Source organism: Castor canadensis, chromosome 10, assembly GCF_047511655.1.
Source record: "Castor canadensis chromosome 10, mCasCan1.hap1v2, whole genome shotgun sequence".
NCBI lineage: Eukaryota > Metazoa > Chordata > Mammalia > Rodentia > Castoridae > Castor > Castor canadensis.
In genome coordinates, this window is record NC_133395.1 from 2303363 (window position 1) to 2319083 (window position 15721).

The following is a 15721-nucleotide window of genomic DNA, read 5'->3' on the forward strand; positions in this document are numbered from 1 at the left end:
GGATTTCTGAAACCGTTGTGGTATCATGTATCAAGAGAGCATGTGTCAGGCAGAGAGCTGCCTCTGCACCACTGCAAAGCCGGGTGCCTGTGGGTCGACAGGTTCCCTTCTGGATGCTCTATTCTGTCCTGTCGATCTTCCCCATCTTGACCCCATGCTGCCTCACTGACTGGGGTTTTGTGAAAAGTCTGGAGCTCACATCTTCCAACCTTCTTCCCAATTGTGGTTGTTCTGGGTCCTTTGTGTCTTCCTATAGATTTAGAATTATTTGTCAAGTTCCTTCATAGAAACTGCCTCTGGGACTCCAGAGGTGATTCTGTTGACCCTGAGATCTGTATTGGAGAGTCACATCTAGGCACAAAGAGACGACACTGCACACCTCTCCGTGTCTGCTCCGCTGCTTGGCAGCTCTTGGTGTTTCAGAGGACGTGGGCGTGTCTTACTTTTGTCCACAGGACTTTCTCTTCTCTTGCTTTTCTTTTCCTTATGCTACTGTAAGTGGTATTTTCAACTTCAACTTCTGATCATTTTGCTATTGTATAGAAATACAATTGATTTTGCATATTAATTTTATATGCATCGACCTTGCTAATTCACTTATTAGTCCCAGAGGCTATTTTACAGACTCCATCTGATTTTGTACATCAGCAGTGCTGTGGTGTACCCACAAAGATGCTTTTATGTCTTCTTCTTCCCATCCATCCTCCTGCCTTGGCTTTCTTTCCTTTCTTTCTGTCATGCACTGCAAGGTTGGCAGAAGAGGCGAGAGTGGCAGTAGCTTGCTCTTGCTCTTGCTCTTGGGGAAGCTCCAGCCTCATCACTGACTAGATGGTGGCCATAGACGTTACATGGTCCTTGGCCAGGTCAGGGAGCGTCCTCCTGCCCTACATTGCTGGGAGGTTTGGGGCTCTTTTTGCAGGGGGCTGTTTTATTTAATTTTATCCAATGCTCATTCTGCATCTTTCAAAATGATCCCTTGTTGTTCTTGTTTTTTTTCTCAGTTTGTTAGAGTCATGAATTATATCAGCTGATTTTCAAATGAAAAACCAACCCTGATGTCCAGAGACGGCTCCCTCTTGGTGAGGGTATATCACCTTCCCATCTAATGCTAATTGTGCTGAAGCTTTACACCTATGTCCATGAGGGTTATTGGCTTGTAATGTCTTTGTCAGATTTGGTGACCAGGACGAGGCTGACCTCATAGAAGAAGTTGGGAAATGTCCCTTCACTTCCAGTTTTTTAGAGGACTCTGTGAAGAGTCGGCATCTTTTCCCCTAAATGTTTGATAGAATTCACCATGGAAGCTAGTTGGCCTGGAACTTTCTTTATGAGAAGCTTTTTACCAGGCCAGACATGGTGGCTCACTTCTGTAATCTCAGCTTCTCAGGTGGTAGAGATCAGGAGGGTCGTGGTCTGAGGACAGTCTGGGTAAAAAGTTAGTGAGACCTTTCTCAACCAATAAGCAAGACATAAGCACGGACAGAGGCCCTATCTGAAAAATGACTGAAACACAAAAGAGCTGGGGGCATAGCCCCTGCCTAGCAAGTACGAGGCCCTAGGTTCAAACCCCAGAATCACAAAAAAGAAGAAGAAGAAACTTTGTACCTCCAAATGCAGTTTCTAAAGTAAATACAGGGCTGTTAAGCCTATCCATTTCTTCCTGGGTGAGCTTTGGAAGTTTGTGTTTTCCAAGGAACCCACCCCTCCATCCAATTATAACACCATAACACCAGTTGTCTTCCTCTTCCATTGCTGTGGCATGTGGGCAATCCCTCACACTGGCCATTCGGGTCTTCCCTCCTCCTCCCCTTTGGGCTGGTCTTCCCTGACTTCTCACAGATTCTGCTTCTGGTTTTCTTGACTTTCTGCAGGAATCTTCTATTTCTGATTTCCACTCTGTTCTTTATTATCCTTGCTCTCCCTTTGGGTTGGGCCTGCCCTTGCTTTTCCAGCTTCTTCAGGCAGAAGACCTCTCCCCCCATCCACCAGACAACTAGAAGACATGGCGCTTGCTGGCTGAGCTCCACCCGTGCCCAGCTCACAGCTCCTGAGTGGTGCTGCAGCCAGGCTGCTGCCTTTCGGAGCAGCAGACTCAGTGTGGCTTGGAGGCCCAGAAGCAGCTGCTCATCAGAGGCTCAGGAATGGAGCCTCCTTCCCCACATTTGCCAACAAATGATCAACAAAGTCTGGAAGACTCTCGGGGCTCCTTTTCTGTCACTGAAAAATGTGGCCTTCCATGATACTTTCTGGAAGTTTAACCTTTGACACAAATCCATCAAGAATCCGCCCATGTGCTATTAATGGAGGCTGTTTTCATAACGAGCACAAACGTGTTTACAAATAGGAATGACTCTAAGCACAAAGTTTGCTCCGTGAGCAGAAATGTGGCATCAGCACCCAGGTTTCATGAGATGAATGACCCAATCCCAGATCTTAAGTTGGGGTTTCGTCGGCACCACAGGGAGCTTGCTCAGGTAAAATCAAGGCAGGCCTGGATCAGGGCTCCGATGGTTCAGTGGTCATTTGCTCCCCAAGGGAGCCTGCAGCAGAGGCTCTGAGAACCTGAAATATCCTTGTGAAACTCCCAGTTTTGTCAGTCACATACCATTCTTCCTTAAAGAGAGTGTCAATGTCACCATCTTTGTCATGTGTTCAAAAGCAATCAGCTCCTTCAGAAACTCTGTTCCTGGCCAGAGTTCTGAAGGTTTGCTAGCTGCAGATGGGAGCAGACAGTCTCTCTTGAGCCTAAAGGAATTGAGGGGTCAGCGGGAATGAGCCTTGGCGTGGGACCTTAGTGGTGTGACCTCAGAACTGCGAAAGAGAGGCTATCTCAGGCCGTGGGATTTACGAGTAAACCCAAACCACACCATTCTAAAGAAGGTGCTGCTAAAAAAAAAAAATAGATAAATAAATACTGTCAGAACCAGACTTCATGACAAAACTATGCAAAAGCAAAACAAACTTAGAAGTGTGGATTCCCAGAGCAATTCCGTACAAACTGAGAGGCTCAGCTGCTCTTATATATGCCTTTTTTCAGGATCTGAATTACACATCTTTCTTTAGAGAAAAGGTCAGCATGTTATCAGTCCCTTAAACCTGTTCTGTGTACACAGATAAAGTTACACACAAAATACCAAGTGACAGGAAAAAGGCCACTGAAACATTAAAGTGTTCAGACAGAAGAGAGGACATGCCAGCATCGATACATTCCTCCCTCCCTCCCTTCCTCTTCCTCCTCTTCCTCTCCTCCTCCTCCTCCTCCTTCTTCTTCTTCTCTCTCTCTCTCCCTCCCTCCCCATCTCTCTCTCTCAGAATGGATTCCAATTTCCAAACTACAATAAAATTATTTCTCCTTACTTCTCTTGAAAGACCCCTCCCAAGCAAGCAGGAATACAGGAAACACAGCCTTATCATCAGTAACACCAGCACCACTGTACCCAGGCCACCGAGTAAGGCTGGGACACAGCAGGGATGGCCTCAGACCTGATCACAGCATCCAGCTGCCTCACCTGGCCACCCCACTGCCATATTGGTGGGAGTCTGAGACTCACTCTGTGGGGAATAGCGAGCCACAGAGGCCCAGGCTTGTGGACAGAGAAAACAGTGGCCATGTGAGCCTCTCTCTGGAGAGACTGTGGCCTGTGTGAGGGGCCCATAGATGCTACTGCCCCATGAGAGGGCCACCCACCCCTGGCCCAGCAGGCACATCATGCTCCCACCACATCGCCAGCAATTTGAGCAGTCTCCAAGAGAGGACGCAATTCCAAAAGGGAACTCCAGAGAGACAGAGACAATGAGGATGGAGGAGAGACCCTTCAAGACAAGAGAAGGAACCTGCCTCAGATGAGAAGGGGCTGGGAGGTAGGGGGGAAGGACAGAGAAAAACAGAGAAAGAGAGGAATGGAGGAAGGTAGCAAGAAACAAAAAAGAACACTTTAGAAATTTTAAATAAAGACAAAACCAAAAAAATCATCAGTAGGTCATTTAGGAGTCAAGAAAAAAGCAAAGACACAGTAGGACGGGCCAGCAACCTGGACGAGCAGAGTGAGGCTCAGCCAGGAGGCCGAGCAGCCAGCGAAGGCAATCGCACTAACATGGAGGCAGCTGCTTAACCGCTCTGCATCCCTTCTGAAGATGGAGTGATGTCCGGGGCCCCGACGGCATTGATCTGAGGTTGAACCAGTTTCTACAGGTAAAGTGCTCACAACAATGCCTGGCGTAGCACATGCACTTGACAGGACACCGTCTCTGCTTAATATCAATATATTTCTACAAAGGAAAACAGACAAAATACCAGGGAGGAAATTCTCAAAAAAAAAAAAAACACAATTTTTCCAGGAATGAAGGCTACAAAGGGTATTTTAAGTAGAAGTGTATACAGTGTTTGAGATTGAATTCGTCTGTAGTGACAGTGTTCCCGAGTTAAGAACGGTACATGTATAGACTGTCATCTGCAGTCAGGAATGCTGGCTGCTATGGAACCACCCAAGACACTTCAGTGACAGACTGCAGTTACTTTTCTTTTTGTTCTTTCTTTGTTGTGGTGGTTGTTTGTGTTTTGCTGTGTAACCCAGGCTGGACTTGAACTCCTGATCCCTCTGCCTCAGCCTCCTGAGTGCTGGCATTACAGCCATGCTACCATACCTGGCTTAGTTAACCTTGCCCCCAGTGGTGGTGGTGGCTCCAGCTGGCTGCACTCACTGAAGCTTCTGAGGTTGACTGGCTGTAGCTGGGTCCAGAATGGCATAGGTGAGGGCCACCGGGGTCTCCTCCGTGTGACCCTCAGCCCCAGCATCCAGTCCTGGTTTGTCCCTTGGAGCAGAGTCTGAGAAAGAGTGGAAATGCACAAGACCTCCTAGTGACATGGGTCACTTCTGTCACACTCCACTGGCCATGACAAATCTAGGTGAGCTCTGACTCAAGTAGTAAGGAGACAGCTCCACCTCTTGAGGGAGTAGGTGCTCGAAGGCCACTTTGGGGGGTGGAGAATCAGGGTGCTCCTACAGTCTACCACATACTCCTCTGCGATCCAGGGCCCCTCGCAGCACAGTTCTGGGAGCACCATTTACTTACTTACGCCACAGTGTGGCACACAACTTACCCAACCATGTGCAACTGCCTCGGCCACCTTTCTGAGGACTCACTGTGCCCTCTACCAAGAGCTCGTCCAGAATGCACACGTGTGTGCATGCTTCTGTGCACACGATATGGACCACGACTGTGCTTGCAACCGGAACCCGGTTAAGTGCATTGACACGAGTGGGTTTGAACCCGGTTAAGTGCATTGACACACGTCCACGTGAATGCCCCCACCCCAGCTCCTCAGACAACGGCAGACAACTCTACCCTGCGCAAGTGGTGAGGCTCACCAGCAGCATACACTGCAAATGCTCCGAGCAAAAGCTGCAAATACAGCTAACCTCCTGGATCTGATGAAAGGTGGGGGAGGGTCACAAGTCAGACATGGGAAGCCCAAGCCCCATCTCTGGGGCCCAGGCACCCCGTCCTCCCTTCCCATCTGTGAACCCTGGCCTTTCGCCTACATGAAACTCTCCAAATGAAATCTGAGCCCCTACCAGCTCGGCCCTCAGCCTGGCCTGCAGCTGGCCCCAGCAGCTGCGTGGACCTGGCCCCTGCACAGCCCTGGGAGCTCAGACAATGGTGGTCTGTCCAGGATGGGGAGGGAGGAGCTGCACACTCCAAGGTTGCAAGTCTGCCCTGCCGTGAGAACAAGCGGCATTTCTGGAATGGGGTGGCTCTGAGTTCAAACACACAGTGGGAAATATCAATGTCAGTCAATGAAACGACTGCGGTAGCAGGTATGAGGAACTACTCGGGGCCCGGCGACTTCCTGCACCTGGGAAGGGTACAGCTGCCCACAAGGTGCTCCTTCCAGCAGTTACCATGCATCTCACTTTCCCTTTTTTTAATATATTTATATATTTTTGGGTAGCACTGGAGTTTAAACTCAGGGCCTTGCCCTTGCTAGGCAGGCACTCTACTGCTTAAGCCACACCCCAGCCCTTTTTGGCTTTAGATATTTTTCAGGTAGGGTCTGGCTTTTTGCCTGGGGCCAGCCTCAGACCACAGTCCTCCCACCTATGCCTTCTATGATTACAGATGCATACCACCACACCTTGCTTGTTTGTTCAGCTATGGTCTCATCAACTTTTTGCTTGGGCTGGCCTCAAACCATGATCCTCCAAATCTCTGCCCCCCCGACACACACACACACACACACTCCAGGAGCTGGGATTATACATGTGTACCACCACATCCATCCCCTCATCTCACCCTTAGGAAGAGAACACTGAGACTCAGAGAAGGAAGGGAGGTAACTCAGAGTCACACAGCAATGTCTGTGGCATACAGCCATGCCTGTCCAACCCTGGAAGATGTACAAGGACCATGTCTCACAGGTCTCCAGGTAAGGAGGTAGGAGACAGTGGTTTCAGGACCACTAGCCCCTAGCACTGCAGGTGGTTGTACACCCAGAGGAGCAATAAGCCCTGCCCATCCTCCACCTGCATTGCTGGACACTGGACAATCCCCAGCTCGCAAGAGACTCCAACTCAAAATGCCGAAAACACCCCAAGACACACAAGCAAACAGCCTGCCCGCCCCCACCCTGCAGCCTGCCTGCTCCGTGTGTTTTATTTTACAGTGGTCTCTGCCTCTGAGGGAGGGACTCTCCTCAAATGTCTAGACAGCGTTTCAGCTTTTAGTTTGCTGTTCATACATGTGTGTGTCGTGTTGTACACGTGTTGTACATCTTGACATAGAAACCCAGTAAACACTACCAGAGCAGAGAAGCCCCAGGACCCACCACCAGTGTCAGATGCCAGAAGGAGTTTGCCTCCTGTCCTGGTGGGGTGTCTGTCCTCCTGGGGCTCACAGGATAGGCATCCTGCGTCACGACGGCAGGGGGGGCTGCATGGGATGATGTAAGGTTCCCAGAGGGCCCCACACGTCCTTCTAGGTGGCTCTGGGTCAAGTCTACTGCCAGGCAAGCCAGGATGCCAGAAGCCACCTCCATGCACCTCCAGAGAACCTCTCACAATGTCCCTTCCTCCTCAAGACCCCGTTCTGAACAGGGACCACACCTTAGCACACGACCTAATCCTCCAGTCTCTCTGCCTGGGGTGCTCGGGTTGCCTCACCTGGTTTCTCCATCTGGGTTATAAACTCCTTAGATGGTAACTGTCAGTCTCCCCAGATGACCTGGATTAGCTTAGACTCTTCCACCTCCGCTGCACGGGTGACCTGGGGAAGGCACCTCCAGGCCTCAGTGAGCAGAATGGGAGCCCAGCCTGACAGTGTGCTGAACCCCAGCTCCAAGAGCTCACAGAGCACCCCCTCCCTACCTCCAGGACATGCCAGTGGCAGCCCAACCTGCAACCCAAGTTGGACGTGTGTGCATCTGTGTGTGCAGACATGCTATGTGTGCACTTGTGTGTGTGCAGACATGCTTACATGTGCACCTGTGTGCGTGCAGACATGCTTATGTCAGCACCTGTGCATGTGCAGGCATGCTTGGGTGTGCGCCTGTATGTGTGCGCAGGCATGCTTGTGTGTGCACCCGTGTGTGCAGGCATGTGGGGGGGACAGACATGCTTGTGTGTGTACCTGTGTGTATGCAGGCATGCTTGTGTGTGCGCCTGTGTGTGCAGGCATGCTTGTGTGTGCGCCTGTGTATGCAAACATGCTTGCGTGTGTGCAGGCAAGCTTGTGTGTGCGCCTGTGTGTGTGCACACACACGTGGGCAAGGCCAGCATGCACGCTGTAGCATTTCCAGTCTGGCTCTCTGGAAACCTCTCAGATGTTCCTGATTTAAAGAGAGCTTAAGTCTGTTTGCTTTATTTTGAATGAGCCAGCAGGCACAGTCCCAGCTCTGCACTTCTCCAGGCCTGAAACCCAAAACCAGAATCACAGTCCGTCTCAGGGCTGAGAGAGGACTGCAGTCACGTGCTTCCAAAGGAAGTGTTTATTATTGCAAGGTTAGCCCTTCTGAGACCTTCCTGGGCAGGCTCATTAGAAGTCGACAGAACCAAGAATTCCAGTGGCAGAGTCTTAAAGACTCCTCCTTAAAGATGGCCTAAAGGAGGCCTATTCTATAACTTCTCCATGTGTGATCTATCAGCCAATCAACACATCTGCATGCACTGCTACAAGGCTCAGCCTTTCCACCTGACTCATTCTGAGCAAGAACCCTCTTCAGGCGGTCGCCATGCTGCCATCATGAGCCACATGCCATGCAGGGGGCCGAGGTCCAGGAGAAGGCACATTCTCTGAGTATGTCTACCTCCTGGCCACACTTCAGGAAGATGTCCTTTGTTTCCCGCCACTCCTCACCAGCCCCAGATTCCCAGCTCTGAGCAGAAAGTGAGTCTTGAGCCAAAGCAGTAAGTGTTTTCTGTTTCGCTGGCTCTCTGTAAGCCTGTGGAAGTTTCCAGGTAGGGAAATGAACTCTGCTCTAGTCCACATGTCAGGAAAGCCACCCAAACCCGCTCTGGCTCCCTTCCTTCAACCCCTGGCATCACAGCCTGTGCTCTCCTTCTGCCTAACATTGGTCTTGTCTTTGGAGTTGTGTTTTCTCCTGTTCTAGTCCCCTAAGGACCCGTTATTCAGCGTGAGGCATCAGTGGGCAGGTTCGTATGTAGTAAGTTGATTTGGTTCAAATGTATTATGCAACTCATTTTGATTGAACTGTGTTCCCCAAAATTCATCTGCTGAGGTCCCAACTCCAGCACCAGAATGTGGCCTGGCTTGGACCTGAGCTCACCACAGGTGTGATTACTTGAGTTGAGGCTTGAGATGAGGTCATACAGGACAGGGTGGTCCACGACACAGAAAGACTGGTGTCCTTATGAAAGGGGGGGGTTGGACAGAGTGCAGACAAGAGGGAGAACATCCTGTGAGGGTTGGCATTGAGCTGCCACAAGCCCAGGGACCTGCCGATGCCTGAGGGGAACCTGCAGAGTCTTCCTGGCACTGGAGGGATACGCAGCTCACTCATGCCTGGGCCTTGGACCTCTGGCCTCCAGAATGAAACAAACGCACATCCCCAGAACATCCGGCAAGACCAGCAGGAGCCTCTGACTTCCAATTACATCCCACAAATGCTAGGGGATGCAGGTCGCCCATGGAGCGTGCCAGGTGGATTATGCAGGGCCTCTCTGTCCTCTTCTCTTGGGACACACAGAGAGAGCCAAGTTCCTAGGGTGTTTCACGGCGAATTGAGCGACTTACATCTGCTGAATCCACAAGTAAAATGAAAACAGCATTTGAACACGTGTTGTATTAACCTCACAGAACTTTTCCATCCTCTCAAACTTCTGCACCTAGAATTTACCTCCTTAGGCTAAAGTCTAATTTAACATTTCAATAATAATGTCGTAAGTGAGGGTTTGGGGACATTATGTCCTCAGCGTGCTTCTCATGAGAAAGGCCGGGCACGGGGTGGACAGCCAGCACCCGGCCTGCCTTCTACAGAAAGCACAGGGTGAGATCTTCACACCCACGCCTGGAGACCCCTCGAATTCCCACGCTGCTCTTTCCTGCAGCCACACTCATCGTCGGCCACAATGAAAAGCGCCTCTCTGAACCGTTCAAGGGACGTTTGTTAGTCCCTGTCCTCTGTCAAACCTCCCACCCTAAGAGAAAGGCAGAGGGACTTCAGAGAAGAGGACCCTCGGCCAACAACTCTACGTGAGCTGGAGCTCAGTGCACGCCCCCTCCCTTCCACCCACTCTGAAACAGAACAGGCGACCATGATGGAAGAAGCACACAGGTCGTTTTCGTAATATAAGACACATGGCAAACCTCTTCATTCTGTGCCTGTCCCCAGCCTTCTGCTGGATTTTAAGCTACAAACTCCCAAAAGTGAAGTCACCCGCTGCACACAGTTCACCGGGTGCCAGGGTGCCCACGTGGCAATCGGGTCGATTCTACACAGTAAGTTCAGTTCCCAAATGTTCCTTTCTAAGGAAAAACAACCTCAGACTCACACCTTCCATTTAAAAAAGAGCTATCCCACACATGTGCTTTCTGGCACATATGACTACATGCAGACACCAATAAGCACAAATAAATGACTTTTTAGCAAATGGAGGCTTGCGAAACCCAGGATTTTAGAGGCAGAAGATGGCTAATATTTTACTCCCTGAGCCTACCTTTCAACCCAGGAACTCTCGTCTGTAATTCAGCTTCGATGCTGAACTCTCACTGTTGTGGAGTCAATTTAAAACAAATCAGTAGATCCAGGGGATGGGCAGAAATTTCCATATGGCTGTAGTTCCAAAGTCTGGTCCCCGCCAATGTGGCTGTGACAAGCTAAACATTTTATTCGTTCCTCTCTTTGTTGTTTGAGAAAGGAAAGGAGGGCCACGGCTTTCTAACCAAATCTTTTATAGAATTTTAAAATGATCCTTGAAGGCTGCCAGTCAATATTCATACAGCTGACATGTCAAATCACATATAGTTGGATGGTGACATTTTTATCAACAGGACATATAAAGTTTCCTAAAGCTTAGCTTTTAGAAATGAAACTGCATTTCCTCAAGCCTACTTGGTAAACTTAGCATGCATTTCAATGCTTTTCAACATCTGCCTTTTATTACCGGTATCCAGATGACAACAGAACATTCTGGATGCCTTGAAAGTTAGTTCTGCTCCTTACATCATAATTCTATTGATAGTTTCATGGACAAGCCACACTTTCATTCCAGCTGGCTGACAGGCAGGCAGCTAGCTATTCATTCTAAAATGCAGATACTGTTTTTATAAGTTCCAAGTCAGACAAATACCTAAAACTGGTATGTAGGCAGAATTCCTGTTAAATAAAACGTTTTTCTGACCTAATTTTAAATGCCGCGCCATAACATGCAAACTTACGGATAAAATTAAGCATTGTACTTTCTGAACGTCACTTAATTAACATGTGAACAAATTGCTGTCCTGCCAGAGGGACGATACACCCATTAAAAGTAAAATAGTTCTTTCTCAATTTCAATTTAACACCTTTTAAGTAATTGTTGTGAATTATTTTGTAAATTATATGTTGCCCAAAGCCACTGGAGGTAGGACTTGAGCACGTATATGGGCACCGTCCTCAGAAGTGGTCCTGTCCCCTCGCCTTGCTCTGTGAGCTCCCAGGGGATGAAAGCAAACTTTGTGGCCCACAGACGGGGTCAAGGTTCACACCAGCCAGGAGGGTGCAGTCTGTTTGGAGTCAGACATGAAGAGAAGAGGAAATGTGGACACCTAAACCAGCCCTGAGAAGAGGCCAGGGCTTTCAAACCCTGTGCGTGCCATCCTGCCGGCGAGGATGCGTGAGGAATTCCTTCGTGGGCACAGTAGTAAGTCATTTCACAGCCCAGCCCCCGGCTGCTGATGGATGCGTCTTTTAAACACGCAGCGCACCGGGTCCACTGCACCGAAGGGTGAGCCTCCTGCAATGCCACGGGCGAGAGCCGCTCAGACAAAGCCATCGCGGGAAGCTGCGAGGCTCTGGAGCAAGGTTCCCCATCAGGTCAAGGCGAGGAGCCGAGCCGACCTCCCAACTTAACGTCAGGGCGGAGCAGAAACCCCGTCTCCGACCATGCGGACAACTCTCCTTGCCCCAACCCCGACCCGGCAGGTCGCCGCGGCCCCCTTCCCAGGACGGTGCCCTCCAGAGCGGCCCGGTCCCCTCTCCGGCCCCGGCCGCCCCGCACACAATGGCGCCCCCGGAGCTCCCGCCACTGGTCCCCGCGCCCGCCGCGCCGCCCGGTCCGCGCACAAAGGCGAGCGCGCGGGGCCCGAGCCTGCGCGCGCCAGGTGCTCCTGCGCGCACCGCGGACCGGGCCGGGCCGGGCCGGGCCGGGCCGGGCCGGGGGCGCGGGCTGGGCTTGGGGGTGGGCACTTACTTTCTCGATGGTCCCGGGGAGCAGGCGCTCCAGCAGCCTGCAGAGGACCACCCCATCCTTCAGCGACGCCTGCAAGAAGACCTCCGGGTCCGAGATGGTTTTCTTGGGCGACTCCAGCACCCCCAGGGTGATAAGCCACGTAACGGTCTGCTCGGCGGAATTCATCGCTGCGGCGGCTCGGGCCGGGCGCAGGGAGGGGGCGCCGCGCGCGCCGTTCACCTCGGAGCGGCGGCCCGGTCCGCGGCCGCCCCCGCCCCCGCCGCCTCCGCGCCCATGGGGAGCCGGGCGCCGGCGATTGGCTCGGCCGGCCCAGCAGGTCCGGCTCGGCTCCGCTCCCTCGCGCGCGCCCTGGCCCGCTGTCAAGTGCCTTTTCATTAGATGCACAGGAACCTGCGGGCGCCCGGCGCCGCCCCCGCCGCCGCCGCCCCCCGGCCGCGGCCGCCGTCGCCCGATGACATCACCGCCGGGAGAAGAAAGACGCGGCGCCCGCCCGCCCGCGCGCGCCCCGCGCCCCGCGCAGCTCCGCGCCAGCCCCGGGCGCACGGACGCAGCTGGGCGCGCCCCGCGCTCACCTGCGCAGCCGGGCCGGGTCGCCCCGCGCCCTTTGTTTATGTTGCCAGTGCAAGGCTTGAATTATGAAGTACTTCCCAGAATGCTCGGTTTATTTCTGCCAGTCTTATTTTGGGGGGCCAGGGGGACGGGGAGGCTGCAAACGAGACGCCTGTGTCTCTTCGCTACCTTGCAAGTCAGTAATGACGGAACACAAATGCTAATTAAATCTGTAACCCAGATCGGTCTCATTCGTGCAGGAATTGATTTTCCTGCTGCGGCGGCTCAGGCCCTGGGGGACGTGGGCGCCCGAGCGCGGTGCGGCTGGCGTCTCGAGGGCCCCCTGTCGGGAGGCGGGGGACGCGGCGAACGGTGACCTCAGCTGGCGGAAGGGGGTGGCTCTGCCAGCTGGTGGCACCGGCCAGAAGCCTTGCGTGACTCCGCGTTAAATGGATGGTGACGTCCCGAACTCTGTCGGAGGAAGGTCAAGACCACACCGCACAGGCTAAAGTGGGTGCGGAGGGTGAGGAAGGCGGCCAGCGCCGGGCGGCGGCGCGCAGGAGCAGATCCTCCCCTGGAGAGCGCGCTGTCAACGCGCAGGACCCGGAGAATTCGGGCGTGCAACGGTCGCGTGACGCGCAAGCTTCTTCAACACGAATGGCAGCACCCACACCGACGCTATAGGAGGAATGGAACTTCCTCCGCCGAAGACGTGGATTTCCGTTCGCTCAACCCCTGACCCTGGGCTTTCCCTGTTTGCTAAGCTCACTCCACGGCAGTTCCAAACAGCGTTTGTAATCAGTCACCTCTGGGACCTTTCCATGGGCCGGGCCTTCTGCCTTCTCCCAGAGTACTTTGATTGCAGCCATTGATCTCAGCTTCTAGTTAGGTGCTTAAATGTCCTTTGCAAATACAAACATAAAATTAAAATAGCCGGATGAACTCGGATTCGTGATAGCACCTGCCACCGATGGAGCGCTGGCTGTGTCTGAGAAGTGCTCTGTGCCTGCGGTTCCACCTGGAGAAGTGGCTCATTGTGTCCATTTTCCTGGTCACATACACGTGGCCGAGATGGGCTCCGCTCCTCCAGGATGCACATAGGAAACGCTTTCCATCCTGCTTCCGTGTTGGCTGTGTAGGAAACAGGAGCGCCATCCACGATTGCATCAAGGTTCCTGCACCCAGAGTCTTTATCAGTAGAAGGCTCTCAACTCAAGGGTGGTCACCACGGGGATTTCTATTTACTCTCCTTACTGATGAATTTGAAAAATAATGGAGAATATATTGGTTACAATTTCAAACTCTATCAAACCAGATCTGGGCCTATAATCTAGTCCTGCCAAATGGCCCTATAGAAGCCAGCCCCAGGCAACAACAGCCTCAGGAGACCAGTGAACCTTGGGACCACTAAGAATGGAGACTCTCAGAGGACAGGTTGTAACTAGTCTTCGGGAGAAGTCCCTGACATGTTAAATGCTTGTGTCTACTAGTTGTGTTCTTTTGAGTGTGCGTTACTTTTTTTTAAAGTTTATTTGGAAGACATTCTAGAAAGTAACACTGCTCTCAGCTAGGAGTCTTCAGGTGCCAACTGAGCCGCTTCAGTTTCCAAGGGAGACTCTGCATTAGGTTTTGCTTAACGTTTTCTGAGTTCCTAAAACAGAGACTTGCTACAGAAGGGCTGCTGGAGCACCTCACTCGCTGGCCTATTTCTTTGAGCCCATTCAGAGTGTGGTCTAAGATTTTCAGCCCTGTGTGTGGCTGTGTCTGTCACCATCCTCAAGGACCTGTGCAATGGCTCTCAGGGCAAGCCACTTTCATTTCCTGCCTTGCTCACATGAGGACGCTACTTCATGGTTTCTGCTAATACCCAAGACCCACATGCCACATCATTGTCACCGGTACCTCCCCCAGGCCCTCTGCACTGCACCCCTCAGCTTGTACAGAGTCACTTGCACATGAACACAGTCTCATGAAAATGTTACGTACCTGAAGTCTACCCAGCCTTAAGCTGGACAGGCAGGTGGACATTGACCTTGAGCGTATAGTAACCACTGCCTGTAGACTTGCTTTCTTGAGTTGAACCATCATCTCGATGGAAGACTTCAGAAAGAAGCTGTTCTACAGAGCTCAGTGCATTACAAATGCAAGGCAGAGAACTGTCCATAAACTGTCTATAAACACGTTGCGAAAAATCGCACAGGATCAAAAAGCATTTTAGCAATCTAGTACATCATAAACGTTAACGCTGGTGGGATCTTCACCTGAGTTTGGTGTCCCCGGAAGCAGGTCTTGGGCCAACAACTTGAGTGCAAGTAGTTGACAAGAAGATACCAGCAAGGACAGCAAAGAAGGAGGGAAAGCAGATAAAGTGGTAAGTGATGTATTAATGGGCAACTGGCACCCCACTCCCCTGGGAGCTTGAGGAAGCAGGTAGAACAACTCTGCAACCAGAGGACATTGCCTGGGACCAAGGGCCTCCCCAGCACTGACCTCTGCTGCAATATTAGGGTCATTTCATGACCCAGTGCTTTCCTTGCACCTGCTCCTCATCCCAGTTCCACACAGATGAGAGTTGTCATCATGATGCCACAGAGAGGGGTACTGTCCTGTGTGGCACCAGCAATGGAATCTACAGAGGCTGATTTCATCTTGACTGGCCCCTAGGGTGCCCAGATATTTGGTCAGACACTCTGGGTGTGTCTCAGAGGGTCTTTCCAGGTAAGGCGAACATTTTAACTGGCTGACTGAGTAAAACAGATCCCTTCCTATTGTGGATGGAAAAACAGCAATTTTCCCTGGTCTCCAGCCTGAGGCCATCTCGCAGAATGAACTAGCCAGCCTCCCTCCTCTTCTGAGCTGGTGCCTCATACTAAACCAGCCAACAGACTGACAGACAGACCTATAGCTATGGATGATGGAGAAAGAGACGGATATCTAGGGACATACAGATGGGTAAATACCCTATCCTATTCCTGGATGTCATCGGATATCCTGTTGGGTCCATTTCTCTGGAGAACCCTGGCAGACATCCTGTGGCCTCACCATCTGGCTGGCAAGACACATGGATTTAGGTTCTCTTCCTGTGTGGCTGCTTCCCAGGGTCCCTCTTGCTACACACACCCTGACAGCAGAGCCTGCTTACTCCGGAGGTAATCGTCAGTCATGAGGACGGGGCGGGGGGAGGGGAGGCAAAGCTCGATGAGAGGTGTCCATTGTGGGCACCTGAGAGAAACCCCACTAAGCCCTGGATTCCTTTCCTGTGACTG

The 15721-nt window shown here is 51.9% G+C and overlaps 1 protein-coding gene across 4 annotated transcripts in view; it reads right to left on the reverse strand.

Moving 5' to 3' along the window:
- The window catches only part of Arhgef7 (Rho guanine nucleotide exchange factor 7), a 126888-nt gene extending 114753 nt beyond the window's left edge, over positions 1-12135 (reverse strand). For 2 of the 4 annotated variants that reach the window (XM_074042975.1, XM_074042974.1), the window contains exon 1: positions 11907-12133. In XM_074042975.1, the coding sequence (XP_073899076.1) occupies positions 11907-12071 (165 nt within the window). In that variant the 5' untranslated portion in view covers positions 12072-12133. Of the gene's footprint in view, positions 1-11906 lie in introns of all 4 variants that reach the window. The other 2 variants (XM_074042979.1, XM_074042978.1) reach the window with 2 other exon arrangements.
- Between the last annotated feature and the right edge of the window lie 3586 nt (positions 12136-15721).